The 16,154-nt window shown below is 42.6% G+C and overlaps 1 protein-coding gene across 2 annotated transcripts; it reads right to left on the reverse strand.

Annotated features, from left to right (window-relative positions):
* Positions 1 to 51: 51 nt before the first annotated feature.
* LOC132892923 (cytochrome c1, heme protein, mitochondrial) lies at positions 52 to 6,681 on the reverse strand. 2 transcript variants are annotated; one of them, XM_060931463.1, is made up of 7 exons: positions 6,553 to 6,681; positions 4,690 to 4,880; positions 4,453 to 4,579; positions 3,976 to 4,133; positions 3,356 to 3,516; positions 906 to 1,006; positions 52 to 387 (listed from the first exon to the last, which is right to left on the reverse strand). In XM_060931463.1, exons 1-7 carry the CDS (start codon positions 6,676 to 6,678, stop codon positions 277 to 279), a joined length of 975 nt encoding a protein of 324 aa, XP_060787446.1. In that variant the 5' UTR covers positions 6,679 to 6,681; the 3' UTR covers positions 52 to 276. The 2 variants fall into 2 exon arrangements, with proteins under 2 accessions (XP_060787446.1, XP_060787447.1); XM_060931464.1 differs by lacking the exon at positions 6,553 to 6,681 and adding an exon at positions 5,268 to 6,289.
* Positions 6,682 to 16,154: the final 9,473 nt, after the last annotated feature.

Here is a 16,154-nt window from a genome sequence, read left to right on the forward strand (position 1 = left end):
TTGCCGTAAGATTTAAAAAGAAAAAAAAAAAAGTGTACACACACACGAGAACACTTTGTAAAATACAGTTTATTAGATTCACACCAAGACATTACATATTAACAGGAACATGTGTAGATCATAATGGGCCATCCTGGTCTGTCAGCTCACACTGAGCCATTAATCGAGCGTTGATAGTCTTTTACCCTCGGAGTTGTTTGAAATGTCTGAAATCATTCTCTTTAAACAAAGTAGATGACAGAGCGGATGCAAATTCTTGTCCGAGTTGATCCTGCTTCAGGTTGATTTTGGTGGCCTGTAGGCAATCTTCCTGCTCTTCAGTACAGACCACCGGTGCCTTTTCAGATAGTACACCAACGGCAGGAGTATTGCTGAGCCCATAAGCAGCTGGAAAAGGGGGAGAAATATGGTTATAAAGAAATCCAGTTCTACAAAGTTCAGATTAAAAAAAAAAAAAGATTTGTTAGGCTTTTTAAAAACAGTAAATTTCAAAATTATTGGTACTTCACAAGAGAGATTAAACAAACCTTTCAATCAAGCAACTGAAGAAAACGCTTACCATAAAACAGGCCTTTAACTAGCATTTTCTCAAAATGCATGGCAGCATAACGCTATTTTAACTGTCTATAACCATGCTCCGTTTCTCTGGTGTACGAAGTTGCATTCCCTTTAGTCATCACCATGATGAAAAATCAAATAGACTACTATAGCAAAATAATACATCATAGAATTTTATAGATAATTGCTGACCTGCTCAAGTTACATACATAAGATCTTTAAAAATAGACGTAATCAATTAATTATTATTATTTATTAATAAAAACAACTCTGTAAATCTCTTTTCAAGCAATGTTACTTCCCTTCTTTAAAGCGTACTGAAAAAGGATCAAGAGATGATGTACTACCTTAAGGCCCATTTTTTTCCGCTGGTCATGTTCTGGTTCGGCTGCCCAGCGCAAGAACGTGCACACGTCTTTAGCCACCTGGCTCATTGTTGCTGGCGTACCTGAAACAGAACAGAAACCCTTTCAATTCTTGTGCAATTCAACAGTCACACATGACAAACATCTATTCTTTGTAGACTAGCATTCATCTGCCATACATCTACTACACTAGTTTGATCAAGGAAGCAATTACGCTATTAGCAGTGTCACGGCACTGCAGTAAAGATTTCAAACAATAACAGAGCCAATTAAAACAAGTAAGAGGTTAGAGTACAAAACGCATAGCTTTGCTTAAGCGGTTTCATTATTTGAAAAAATAAGGAACGGGATCGTGACGGCAGCCAAAGTGAGCAACGCAAGGCATTCTGGAATCTTTGGACACGGAAGCTACGGTAGAGACCATGTAGGAATAGTAGTGGAGGTAACGTTGTGGTGGTGTTTACATTATTCAACTTAAAATGACAGCAGAATGGTGAGCACTTGCTGGGCTCACGACCGGTGTGGAAAACATATCGCAAAGAGTGAGAGATTTTTCAGCTTTCCAACTTGGAAGCAAAACAACTGAACTAGATTTGAAAAATAAATTGGATGAACTTGAATTTGATTGGACACTGAAATAACTCAACATAATTTCATTTAACATATTTATCTGAGTTGAGAAAATAATTACACTTCTGCATTGCACATACCACTTTACATTAAAATACACAAATTTAAAAAAAACCCTCAGGTTTTTAGAAACTACCAAGTCAAATAATTTTTCAGTGTATTCAAAATGCTCAGCTGAAGATTGTTTTAATTCTTTATTTATTTAGGCTATTATTTTTAAACAGCACATGCAGTTGCACTTAAAAGAATCCTGAAAGTCTGTGTGCTGCAGCTCATCAGCTCCACCATCATGTCCTTCAAGCAGGTCAAAACAGATCATTAAACATTTTCAATATAAGCTAATTTTTAAAAGAAAATCATGTAACAGATTTGTTACTTTCAATAACTAATATTTTCAAAAAGCAAAATAAAACCTCTAATGGATCTTGTATTTATTTACTTAGATGTTGCTGAGTTTCTCTGTTGGACATAAAAAAAGTCATCTTATAATGTGAATGATTACAATTCTATTTATTAGTGAACAACAGATCACGCTTTTTAACTGTTTATTGTTATGGCTCATCCACAAGACCAGAGTCTTCAGGACAGAAGAACTTACCCTTTCCGATTTCTCAATAATGGAGACGAAATATGTTCTTTTTGTCTCGAGTGAAAGTGGGGCAGGGGAGCTGGTGAGGCCAAAGCTGAACAATTTGAACAGGTGTATCCCAAAATATAACAAATTTCTACCCAGAATGCAATGAGTCATTACGTAGTTGCCTGTTCTCTATAGTATCGACATTAAATGGATGATTTTCCATCTTGCGTTAAAGCTGCAGTAGGTAACCGATATAAAAATAACTGTTGTATTTGCTAACGCTGTCACTATGCCATGACAGTAGTACATGAGACAGATAATCTGTGAAAGATCAGGCTCATCTGGCTCCAGAGTGCTCCTAATGCTATTTGCAAGAATCCAAGGTGCCTGAATCAAAGCAACCAATCAGAGTCAGGAGGAGTATCTGAGGCATGTCACAGTCTCACAAATACCCCTTTTCCACCAACAGAGAATGGGTTCCGTTCTGGTTTGCACACCATATTTGGAACCTTTCAGAGGATTTCGACCAAAAATAAACTGGTTCGGAACCTGAAAAGTTGGTTCCCAGCTGGAACAAAAAATATTGCTGGTTTTTCCAGCACGCACCATGACGACATCAGTGGGTGTGTTATTAGTTTGGAGAGGAAGCAGAGCGCAGCGCTGGAGAACGCAACAGAAAACGATACATCTTCAGAAAAAAAAATAATTATGAAAACATCTGTAATAATAGAACAAAAGCTTGCAGGTAATCAATGCACTCTACCATCTTGCTACTACTGTTTACTCCCATTGTACATTGTGCAACACCTTCGGTTCAAGACGCATCCTTGATTTCAGTGGTTCCGCTCAAAACTGGTGAAAATGTGGGCTGGTTCAATAGCTGTCTCATCTGCGGGGAGGGGCTTTGGAGGCAGGGCCGGAGCATCGCCGAGCGTGAGTGGATGGGACCTCGAAGTTGTACTTGTTCAAATTTTCAAGGTAAGCCCACTCTTTTCTCGATCCTACCAATTCCAGCTTTAATCTTGGAAAAAAATAAGCTTGGTCACAGAGCTACTCTCGAAAACACAGTTGAGAAATCTCGCTAGCTATCTTAATGCTTTCACACCGTCTTTCCTCCCCAGATTAAGCATGGCAGTAGACCAAACTGGCACCATTTCTCTGGCCAGATGTTCCCTCTGGGCATCATGTGAAAGCCTTTGGTCATTCCTGTCTGTGGAAAACTCACCATCATCGTACTCCAAGATCTCATTATAGATGGGCGGGGCCATGCCGATGGCCTGGCCAGGAAAGTAGGGGTTGTAGTAGAGTTCCTCCCTCACAGACACACCAGCAGGGGGATCACAGTATCCAGTCAACAACGAGAAAACATAGTCCTCTCCACCATGCCTGCAGTGCACAAACATTCACATTATTAATTATACCAGACAGTTCACAGTGTCAAAACAAACGAAAGCTACACTATGGTCCAAATGGCCATGAACATTTTTCTTTTCAATTCTGCAATGAATAACAGTTTGACAAAAGTACTTTTCCTCAAGCAAGACACCATGCTTCACTGATAATACAATTTGCTACCACTGGTGTGACATGACTCCTTATCTATCAAAGAAATGCTACACCGTGTTAAAAATGAACTTTTTCTACACATGTCCAAAGTGATTCACTTCTTGTGGAGTCATACAGTGCAGTGAAAATCTGAGCAGAGGACGTGTTGGGAAGAGGATGAAGTCAGGATTGTGGGCACTATTAGATTATTCCAGCTACGTTTGACAATTCTGACTTGAATTATTAATGACATGCTTATGTACTGTATATGCAAAGAAGCAGATTAAGTGCCAGTGCTACCTGGCATTAACAATGTAGCTGAGGTCAGGAGGAAGCGCTCCGTTGTTAGCGTTACGGGCAGCTTCAGGGCTGGAGTATGGCTTTGGGAAGTAATCAGACAATTTCCCAGGACGAGTGAACATCTCTCCTGTTTCATCTGGACCATCTACTACCTCAATCTGTGAGAGGGAAGGAAGAAAGAGAGTTGTTCAAAGCATTGTCTCTTAAACAGAATAAACAGTTGTAGTGGTAAAGATGTTTAAATTCAAGGACTCGAATCAGTTCAACAGCTGTTTATACCACATCGCTGTTTACTTCTCAAATCTGACTGATCAGGTGTTGATTCATGTTCTACATGTATGCTCATGGAGGCTCTGTGGATCAGCCCCAGTGACGTTCCTGAAAAGCTAACTCTGTATCCAAACGACATCTCTGAGGTCACTTGTCTCTTGTGAACGAGCACTCTCCATATTTAAAAAAAACACCCTTAAAATTCACCTCCTCAGCAAGGGCCTTGGCCTCTTCCTCAGTGTGTGACACTCCAACCAAGTTTCGGAAAGCCAGGTACTCCATACTGTGACAGGCTGCACACACCTGCTTGTAAACCTGGTAGCCACGTCGGATACTGTGAAGATGCAAAAAGAAAAAATCATATGGCACGGCAAATAGATACATTGCAATAAACAATTACTTTCATACTGGCACCAGAGCACATTAGAGAAAGCATAAGTGCACCTGGCATGGTCTAAAGCAGACAGCATGCCATTGTGGCTCCATGGATAAGATGGTGGATGGAGCTCCAGGTCAGAGGCTTTCACTGACTGATGTAAAATCAGAGCAAGTCCGGCTCCTCCCGCTGTCAACACACCCAGAGTAGAGATCGCTACTTTCCTCCCCTTAGACAGATTGGCAAAGGACATATTTGCCTAGAAATCAGAGAAAATTGGGGTTAATATTCATTCATTCATCTCCAGTAACTGACAAGTCAAATTCCCAGTGGATCCAGAGAACATTGGGCATGAGGTGAGAATACGACCTAAACGTGACTTCGCTTCATCAGAGAACATACAATTCAGCAGTCAGTACACCTATCTGATTATTTTGAACTTGCGGCACGGTGGTGTAGCGGTTAGCGCTGTCGCCTCACAGAAAGAAGGTCCTGGGTTCGATCCCAGTGGCCGACAAGAGCTTTTCTGTGTGGAGTTTGCATGTTGTCTGCGTGGGTTTCCTCCGGGTGCTCCGGTTTCCCCCAGTGTCAAAAGACATGTGGTTAGGTTAATTGTATACTCTAAATTGCCCATAGGTGTTAATACCTGGGCTGCGTTCCCTGGTCAGAGTAGTATGGCGGCTGCCTGTGGCGCCTTTGTATGCCTTTGACTCGGCCATGCTGAACTGCGTCCTTCGCTATTCAGCTGCAAGAAAGGATGATTAGCCACTCTAAATAAATAAAAACACAATGTGAGAAAACCAGAGAACATGCAAAACACAGACCGTACTGTATGTAACCCCAGGTTCAAACCAGAGACCCTGGAGCTGCATCACTCTGTGGTGCGGGGCCATGCTGTAAACAAGCTCAAATGATAGAGCACTCGATTAGCATGCGAAAGACAGCGGGACTGATGCCCACATTCTCCACACAACACTTTGTGGTTCAATGGTTAAAGGTTATTGATCAGAAGGTCAGGGATTCTAGCCCCAGCACTTGAGCAAGGCCCTTAACCTTCTCTGTACGCAGGGTAGTGTATCATGGGTAACCCTGCCAAAAAATTTTTTAAATAAATTCACCGTGCTGTAATGTGTGAGACAAACACTGCTTCTTCGATTTAAAACATTTCTGATGTTGCATGATATTACTATTAATGATAATTAACCTACTGTCTATATTCATCCACCACTTGACCGCCGAGCCAATATCCAGCAGCGGCTTTAAAACAAACTGAGGTTTAAACCCAGATAACTTGAGTTAAATCAAGGTCACAGCTTGACAGAAGAACATACTGCAGGCCAGACAGCAATCCTGGATGTTCATACAACTTACTAAGTATGTAGGTTTATATAATAGCATGTGCTATAACATGGTGAATTCATGTGGGTCTTCATCAGCACCTGATGTTTAGATTAAAAGGTTAGATTTGCATTCCATCTATTACCTGCTCCACTGTGGAGATTTATAGCACAGTGTTTGCCATGCTTTCATTAAGCCAGCTGGAGCACACTGAACAAACCTCAATACAATCCACTTCACGTAATTAATTAATTATATATGGAAATGAATGAACTTTCCAAAATGTCAGCGTCTCCTATGGAAGGGGCCAGACGCAGACATCAATGACAAAGAAAATAAAGTATATTTAAAATAAAACATATAAGGTGAGTAAACGCGTTTCGTTTTAAATACTGGAAGCAAAATAAACCCATATTTGGTAACAACGCCATGACAGAACATGCCGTGAGGAGTAAAACATCTTAAAATGGCTAATGTGACCTTGTGTCTTCTGTCAGAGCTCATTAACAACGCTAAGGCTAAGCGTTCACTGAAATGAACGTCGCGACAGTTTCTCGAAGTCGTTATCTTTGTATTTAAATCACTTGACTCACTCGAGAAAACTCAGCTGGATGTTTAGAGTGGAGTAAAGCTCTGCCGGTAGACCGCCAGACACACACCCGGAGGGCCGCCATTTCTGCTCCAACACAGACCAGCGTAACCGTTCTCGCTGTGCGCATGCGCGTACGCATGCGCATTCCACACTACGTCTTCACGTGATATGGCGGAACCTCAAACTGACGCACACACTGTGCACGATTGGCTGTTCCGGTTTCTCAAGTTAGGATTTGTCATTAAAAACAATTAGATAATTTTCTCATATGTATGACTTTCTATCTCATAATAATGGCTGAGTATCTTATCATGATAATACCCTCTCATAATAATGAAATCAAGTCAAGTTCATTTGTATAGCGCTTTTAACAATAAACACTGTCGCAAAAGCAGCTTTACAGAATTTGAACGACTTAAAACATGAGCTAATTTTGTCCCTAATCTATCCCCAGTGAGAAGCCTGTGGCGACGGTGGCAAGGAAAAGCTCCCTCAGACGACATGAGGAAGAAACCTTGAGAGGAACCAGACTCAAAAGGGTACCCATCCTCATTTGGGCAACAACAGACAGCATGACTATAACATAGGGTGACCGGGGCCCTGTACTACGAACGGAGGTTAACCTACCCAGAAGTAACCCAGGGTTCCCCCGCTAAACCGGGGTTGACAAAACCTGGTTATCTTGTTTGGGGTTAAACTGTACTACGACGCCAGTTATGAAGTTGATTTGTTGAACCTGGTTTAACCTAATCAGGGTTAATGCACGTTCACGTTAAAGGGGAGGTTATCAGCGCAAATCACCACTGTTCACAATGGCACGGTCGCCGTACTTCACAGAGGAAGAATGCGCTGTCATAATGCAAAGCTACGAGGAGTTCAAAACAACATTAAGAGCAAAATCTAACACAGCGGCTGCCAATAAGGAGCGGCAAGCATGTTGGCAACGAATTGCCGATCGGGTAAATGCGCAAGTACATTCTCCCTTCTACATGTTCCAGAACAGAAGTATAGGATGAGAGAAAGCTTCATGATCAATCACAAGTCACAGAAAATGGTCCTTCGACGTGGCCCCAGTCATATATAGCTTGTTTAATGTCCGAAAAATCCTGAATAAAATTTGGTATGGTAAATTCATGGAGTAGCCTACTTAAGCTGATATGTGCACAGAGTCACATGAATTAGGATGACTGACTGTTCAGTCCCTTTTGGCCCTTTTTCACTACCCTTTTTCAGCTCGCTTCAGCTCACTTCAGCCCGACACGGCTCGCGTTTCGACTACCAAAAACCAGCACGACTCAGCTCGTTTCAGCCCTGCTTAGCCCCTAATGGCCCTTTTCCACTACCCTTTTTCAGCTCACTTCAGCTCGCTTCAGCTCACTTCAGCCCGACACGGCTCGCGTTTCGACTACCAAAAACCGGCACGACTCAGCTCGTTTCAGCCCTGCTTAGCCCCTAAAACTCGCACCGTTTTGGAGTGGGGCTGAAGCGAGCCAAACCGTGCCGACTGAGGTTGGGGGCGTGAGCAGACACTCCCCTGTGCACTGATTGGTGAGGAGGCGTGTCCTCACATGCCCACACACGCCCCGCGAGCGCGCTGGGATCTGTAAACACCGCAAACCCGGAAGGAGAATAATTACGAATTACGAGAATTTCTGAAGCCTTATGCGCCTCGCCTCATCTATACGCTCTTGCCAGTATCTGTTGGCGTTGTCGGTGACAACAAGCCACAGCACCAAGACCAGCAACACTAACGACTCCATGTCATCCATGTTTATTGTTTACTATCCGGGTCGTGAGACTACCGCTTAAAAGCTCACTGAATCAGTGACATACAGAGCATCGTGGACGAGTTCGCGGAGCGCAAGGCTCATCGTATGCCCTTCAAATAATGCGCGCAGTAGGCTATTGATGTTTTATTATAAGCCATGTACAGTATGTCACCTAATGTTTTTTTGTTTCTGAGTTACATGTTCGTTTGAAGGACTTAATGTACAAAATAACATAGTTGCACCCCGTAGTGTTGAAATTGGTAAACACAGTGCATTCAGTGAGGTTTGCACCGCCCTCCTTTTATTTCTGACTCTTCCTGTCACCACTCTGAGCGCTCATTCGTATGCCCTTCAAATAATGTGCGCAGTATAGGCTATTGATGTTTTATTATGAGCCATGTACAGTATCCTAATGTTTTTTGTTTCTGAGTTACATGTTCGTTTGAAGGACTAGATGTACTAAATAACATAGTTGCACCCGGTAGTGTTGAAATTGGTAAACACCGCAGTTGCGGACATTTTGTAGCCTAAAATGATGTTATGATAAGCTTTAATAAAGTGCCCGGTCATTTGCCCCGCCCCCGGCCCGGCTCTGACTTGTTCCGCCACTGTCACTGATGTCACTGTTTGCGCTGCTTAACGACATCACGTGACGTCCACCCACTTTCGCTAACTCCACCCAATGTGTCCACCCACTTCCAGCCAGCACGGTTCAGCGCGGTTGTAGTCGAAATGCAACTCCAACAGCCCCGCTCAGCCCGACTCAGCTCGACTCGGCACGGCACGGCTCAGCCGCGTTTGTAGTGGAAAAGCGGCATAAAACTCGCACCGTTTTGGAGTGGGGCTGAAGCGAGCCAAGCCGTGCCGAGTGAAGTTGGGGGCGTGAGCAGACACTCCCCTGTGCACTGATTGGTGAGGAGGCGTGTCCTCACATGCCCACACACGCCCCGCGAGCGCGCTGGGATCTGTAAACACCGCAAACCCGGAAGAAGAAGAATTACGAATTACGAGAATTTCTGAAGCCTTATGCGCCTCGCCTCATCTATACGCTCTTGCCAGTATCTGTTGGCGTTGTCGGTGACAACAAGCCACAGCACCAAGACCAGCAACACTAACGACTCCATGTCCTCCATGTTTATTGTTTACTCTCCGGGTCGTGAGACTACTGCTTAAAAGCTCACTGAATCAGTGACATACAGAGAGCATCGTGGACGAGTTCGCGGAGCGCAAGGCTCGTCGTATGCCCTTCAAATAATGCGCGCAGTAGGCTATTGATGTTTTATTATGAGTCATGTACAGTATGTCGCCTAATGTTTTTTTGTTTCTGAGTTACATGTTCGTTTGAAGGACTTAATGTACAAAATAACATATAGTTGCACCCCGGAGTGTTGAAATTGGTAAACACAGTGCATTCAGTGAGGTTTGCACCGCCCTCCTTTTATTTCTGACTCTTCCTGTCACCACTCTGAGCGCTCATTCGTATGCCCTTCAAATAATGTGCGCAGTATAGGCTATTGATGTTTTATTATGAGCCATGTACAGTATCCTAATGCTTTTTGTTTCTGAGTTACATGTTCGTTTGAAGGACTTGATGTACTAAATAACATATAGTTGCACCCGGTAGTGTTGAAATTGGTAAACACCGCAGTTGCGGACATTTTGTAGCCTAAAATGATGTTATGATAAGCTTTAATAAAGGGCCCGGTCATTTGCCCCGCCCCCGGCCCGGCTCTGACTTGTTCCGCCACTGTCACTGATGTCACTGTTTGCGCTGCTTAACGACATCACGTGACGTCCACCCACTTTCGCTAACTCCACCCAATGTGTCCACCCACTTCCAGCCAGCACGGTTCAGCGCGGTTGTAGTCGAAATGCAACTCCAACAGCCCCGCTCAGCTCGACTCGGCACGGCTCAGCCGCGTTTGTAGTGGAAAAGCGGCATTTGACTAAGTTGGTGTATGTCCTGTGAACATTTCAGAGGCAACAGCAGTGCCAAACGCACCTGGCAACAGGTGAAAATGAAATATAAAAACATCATTCATAATGGTGTGTATGTGCAAGCAAGCATTAATTTGTCTTTTATTTATTCAAGTTTTATCTGTTTGCCTAATAGTTCAAATTGTTTTGTATATAGTTTATAATGTTGTTGTGTGATATTAATGATAATATTGTGGGAAAACTACTTTGCACGGACGTTCATTTAATTTATTCTATCGTCATTTTGTTTGTTCTATTTTTGTGTATTTTATTTATTTATCTGTTTGTCTAGTTGTATCTATTTTTGTTACAATTTCAATATTTTTAATATAGAAAGGTTTTTTTGTTTTTTTCTATTAAAATGTTCTTGTGTGATAACTAGTTCTTGTGTTATATTTATTGTAATTGTATCTATTTTGTATCTCAGACTTAAATATTTTTGTAAAACAAGTGTTTTTCTATAAAATATTCTTGCGTTCTTGGTAACTATGTTCTTGAGTGGTTCTTTTTTTTTTTTTTTACAGAAAAGCCGTTCTGCATGGACATTCAGCCCTCATTGTTTTTTAATGGTTATTTATGAGCATTTAGGGGTTACAATAATGTAAGTCTAGGTTGCTTTAAATAAAAGGTATGTCCAGAAATATTGATGTCACTGTATAAGCAGAGGGATCTGGCTTCTTTAGACGCTGTCTTCTTAAAACTGAATAAATATTTAAAAAGAGCCAAATGAGCCAGTCTTTTGAACGGCTCTTTTCAAAGAACGGATCACAAAGATGCGGATCCCATCAAAGAGCCATAAATCCCATCTCTAATCTGCGCTCCGATATCGCACGGGTCATCCAGGTACGCTGGCATTGTCTCTAGAGGAAATGTCGGTGGAGAGGTGGTGTTTAAAAAGGGTGTGGTTAATCGGAAACCTCGGGTTAACCAAGAACATAACCTGAGACGAGCAGGTTTGAGATGCAGCGTAAGTTGCCATGGCATCATACCTCGGTTTGAACATAGCCAACTTTCGTAGTATGGGTTAATCGGGAAGTTACGCTGCACGTGATCAAGTTACTCTCGAAGTTACCCTGGTAAGCCAGAAAACCCGCTTCGTAGTACAGGGCCCAGATTTCCCGAGTCTAAAACCGGGACACTTTGCGCGTGACCGTGATACTCGTGCACGCACACGTGTTTTGATGTAAACATGCGCCAGCTCAAACCATGGCTCAGACAGGGGCTTTTATCATTTTGTAGAAGCTCACTTTTATCAACATTTCAGAGAATAATCAAGTATTTTCTTGTTATCTACATGTACTTCTATCACAATTCAGTTAAAGTAAGAAAATCAGACAATAGATGTGATCATTTCAACTGATTTATTTCACCTTTGTGAAAACGCCAAGAAAATGCATTGCTTCTATATTAACATCAATATTTTATGCGATGAACTTTTTTTTTTTTAAACAATAGGCTATGCATTGTAACAGGAACGAGCGCATGAGCCTAATCGTTGTCACCTCCGAACCTTTACCCAAAATGCCTCTGTTTAATCTTAACCAGCTAATCTTAATCTTAACCAACTATTAACTATTTTGAAAACGTGAGCCCTGAGTTGACAGCAGCATCAAACAAGTCAAGACAATCTGTGATACAGATTAAAGACAGATGAAACCGATGAAAGACAACAGAAAATGTTTCAGAAACAGCCACCCTAAAGAAGATGCCATTTTATTGCATATATTTACATGATGAGTGAATTTGCTCCAGTAGCGCTTTATTGCTTGAGAGCCTGCTGTGAAACTGCGAACAAGTATTGTCGAAATTGGCCGGGGTAATGAGCAAGGCTTCGAGAGTAGGCACGGTCATGTGATTCCTCTCGTCAGTCCAGATGTTGCTCATGAGTGAAAATATTCGCTCAACTGGAGCATTGGTGTTAGGTAGGCACATGGCAAAGCTGGCTGACATTGCTGTAAGGAGTCTCCCTACTCTTGAAGTGCGTGAACATCTCTGCCCAGCGCTCATCCGTGCGGCATTGTCGCGCAGTAGTTGACAGCCGCTAGTGAAAAAAACGTTATAACGCAGCCTCTATATTGCAACATTGTACAAATGGATACGTTGTAAGGTTGACTGCGCACACACGCACATTGATGCTGAATTGCTAGAATCTTTATTGACATCTCGTTGGCTATGTATGATTGCTGTAACCGGGACAGTTTGTTAGTGTTCGGTGTAAACCGGGACATTTCAGCGTCCCGACGGACCTTTGTCGGGACTGGGGACACGCAACTCAAAATCGGGACTGTCCCGGTCAAACCGGGACGTCTGGTCACGTTACTATAACATTAACAGTTTTGACATGAAGTCAGTTTTGTTGATGCTATAATCTCTTCACTGATGGAAACTCGAGTGCAAAACTGTTCATGACAACTGCAGTCCTAAAGTTAGCAAGTCAACTGTAGTCCTCAGCCATAAAAGCATTGCTGTAAGAGTCCAGAGCGTCCTCCAGGTGTGACTTTCAACTGTCCTCATGGGGCTGTCCTCGACAGGAGTGATGCGATGAGACTCCAACTAGACATAGGGCACCAGGATGGATCAGGCAGGTCCGAGGAGCAGAAGAGGTCAGCCTCTCGATCCTATCAAGATCCTATCTCATGGCTTACTATCTCCGAATTATGTCACATTTTTATGACTTAAGTTCCCATAATACTGTGATGACCTGGCGACTTGTCCAGGGTGTACCCCGCCTTTCGCCCGTAGTCAGCTGGGATAGGCTCCAGCTTGCCTGCGACCCTGTAGAAGGATAAAGCGGCTAGAGATAATGAGATGAGATGAAGTTCCCATAATAATGAGATATTAAAATGATTTTGAGAAAATGCTCTCATTATTATGAAATAGCAAGTCATTATTGTGGCACAATACGTCATGACTTAATTATAACATAATTATGACGTAGTAAAGAAAAAGAAAGCACAACTTTATTCATCACACACTTGTGAAATTCCTCTCTGCATTTAACCCATCTGAAGCAGTGAGCACACACATGCACACACACACAGAGCAGTGGGCAGCCATGCTAACAGCGCCCAGGGAGCAGTTGGGAGTTAGGTGCCTCGCTCAAGGGCACCTCAGCCCAAGGCCGTCCCATACTAACCTAACCGCACGTCTTTGGACTGTGGGGGAAACCAGAGCACCCAGAGGAAACCCACACAGACACAGGGAGAACATGCAAACTCCATACAGAAAGGCCCCCGCTGGCCGCTGGGCTCGAACCCAGGACCTTCTTGCTGTGAGGCGATAGTGCTAACCACTGCACCACCATGCCCCCCCCCCCCCCCCCCCCCCCCCAAAAAAAGGCAGCATAATCAATGTTATTCACTTCACCTGTCACTGGTCATAAAGTTATGGCTGATTGGTGTGTGTATATGTATGTTTCTGAGTTTACAGTAGCATCACTTGTATAAATACGTGTGGTGTAAAGGACTGTTTAGAGTGAGGATTTCCTGCTGTACCAAACAGATGCTGTGTTATAAAATGGTTTCTGATTTATTTGACGAGACGTGCAGATGTGTCTCACTGTCTTTTCATCTCTTTGGGCACAGGAAGGACATTTCCTGTCATTGAGCTCGATGACAGCACAGAGGAGCAAGACCACGAGGATGAAGACCACAGGACTGAACAGCATGAGGAAGATGATGGTGATGAATGTGAGGTATTTTTGAAGACCCCGTCCCCTTCATGGTACCCGCCCTCTTTGAGGAGGAACCCATCCCCTTATGGGACCCATCCTACTTACAGAACCCGTCTCCTTTGAGGAGCCCGTCCCTCTTGCAGAAGCCATTCCCTTTGAGGATACCTTCTCCTTCATGGAACCCAGAAAACAGACAAATAACAGGTGAATCTCAAGGTGCAGTTTTGCTGTTTAGAGTTCATCTCCACAAGTGAGTGCAGCAAGTTGTCCAGTTTATTAATTTACAGGTGACACTTACAAATGAATACACCACGAGGAAGAAACTGACTTCAGGATGGTTTCGATAACCAGTTTCCTTTTCCTTTCTACAATACTTCTGAATCTATCAAAAATGTTTTGCACATTTAGATTTTTTGTTGTTATACTGCTTAAATCAATAAACAGACTTTTGCTGAAAAATTAACAGCCAGATATTTTACATGATTTGGTACAAAAGGTTCTTCATTAATATCAGTTTGTAGTGGTACAAATACAAAGTTTATTCTTTATAACTCCAGTAAAGCAACCTTTTTTTTATATTAAGCAAACATTTTTTGGTATAAAAAAATACATCATTTACAACCACAAATGAGAAACAATTGGGACAGTACGGAAAATGAAAAAAAAAAAATTTTCAAGCTCCAAACAACAATAATGAAGTTGGAAATATATAAGTTGTTTATCAGCACAAACTGCTGATGAAAAAGTTAATCCTTCTGTTACTGTTTTTAAGCAGATTGTGCTCCAGTAGCTCTTCTGTGGGATTGGACCACATGGGCTAACTTTCGTGCCCCATGTGAATCAATGAGCCTTCGACACCATATCGAGCCATTACAATTTAGCCCTTGTTAAAGCTGCACAGATCCTTACACTTGCCCATTTTCCTGCTTCCAACACATCAACTTCAAGAACTGACTGTTCTCTTGCTGCCACCCCATGACAGGTGCCACTGTAATGAGATAATCAAAGTAATGAGATAATCACTTCACCGGTCAGTGGTCATAATGTTATGGCTGATCAGTGTGTGTGTCTCTCTACCCATCTATACGAATGGGGGTTTTACTGGGAACTACGCCACTCGTATTTTCATACGAACTATATCCGGGACATTAACATTTTCCAACATCTTCACTCATGAGGATATCAATTAATTGTTTTGATAAATTTGGGTACTTTTTGGGGACTAGATGTGTCCATATAATAAAAGAAAATTACAATGTTGGCTTGAAGATATGAAATTTATCTTCTCATGCTGAAAAACTCGTACTTTTCATACAAAATACATCCTTAACCTAACATCCATCCACCCATTATCTGTAACCGCTTATCCTGTGCAGGATTGCAGGCAAGCTGGAACCTATCCCAGCTGACCATGGGCGAGAGGCGGGGTACACCCTGGACAAGCTGCCAGATCATCGCAGGGCTGACACAAAGACAAACAACCATTCACACCTACGGTCAATTCAGAGCCACCAATTAACCTAACCTGCATGTCTTTGGACTGTGGGGGAAACCGGAGCACCCAGAGGAAACCCATGCAAACACAGAAAGGTCCCCGTTGGCCACTGGACTCGAACCCAGAACCTTCTTGCTGTGAGGTGACAGTGCTAACCACTACACCACTGTGCCACCCCTGAGTTACATATTTTCCAATATCTTCTCTCGTGAGGATATCGATGACATCACTTCCAATGTTTTCCCGCTAACTTGACGCATGTTGTTAAAATGGCAAACCAATTAAGAAACTTTTGATTAACTTGCAGGGTTTTTTTTTGGTGGACATGTATAATGAAAAGAATATTACCCAGTGGCGCAAAGATATTAAATTTATCTTCTCATGTTGAAAAAAATATTTCACTTGTGAGCTACATTCAGTTATGAATTATGTTCACCGCTTGAAGATAGAACACACCTCAGTGCCATTACTGGGATAAGAAACTGCCCAACTGTCCTGTACGGACACTGATTTTGAAGGACAAACTGGTGGCTGCTGTACTGTCATGTAAAGATGCACTTTGGGTCTGCTCTCTTAGAGAAAAGGGGTACTGAACTGTACCATTCTTTGTCATTGGGTTGGTACCCTCAAGCGGACACGTTTTGTATCTTTTCCCAAGAAAGGTGCATATAATAAACCTTTAAAGCTTT

The sequence above is a fragment of the Neoarius graeffei genome, chromosome 10 (genome assembly GCF_027579695.1).
Source record: "Neoarius graeffei isolate fNeoGra1 chromosome 10, fNeoGra1.pri, whole genome shotgun sequence".
Lineage (NCBI taxonomy): Eukaryota > Metazoa > Chordata > Actinopteri > Siluriformes > Ariidae > Neoarius > Neoarius graeffei.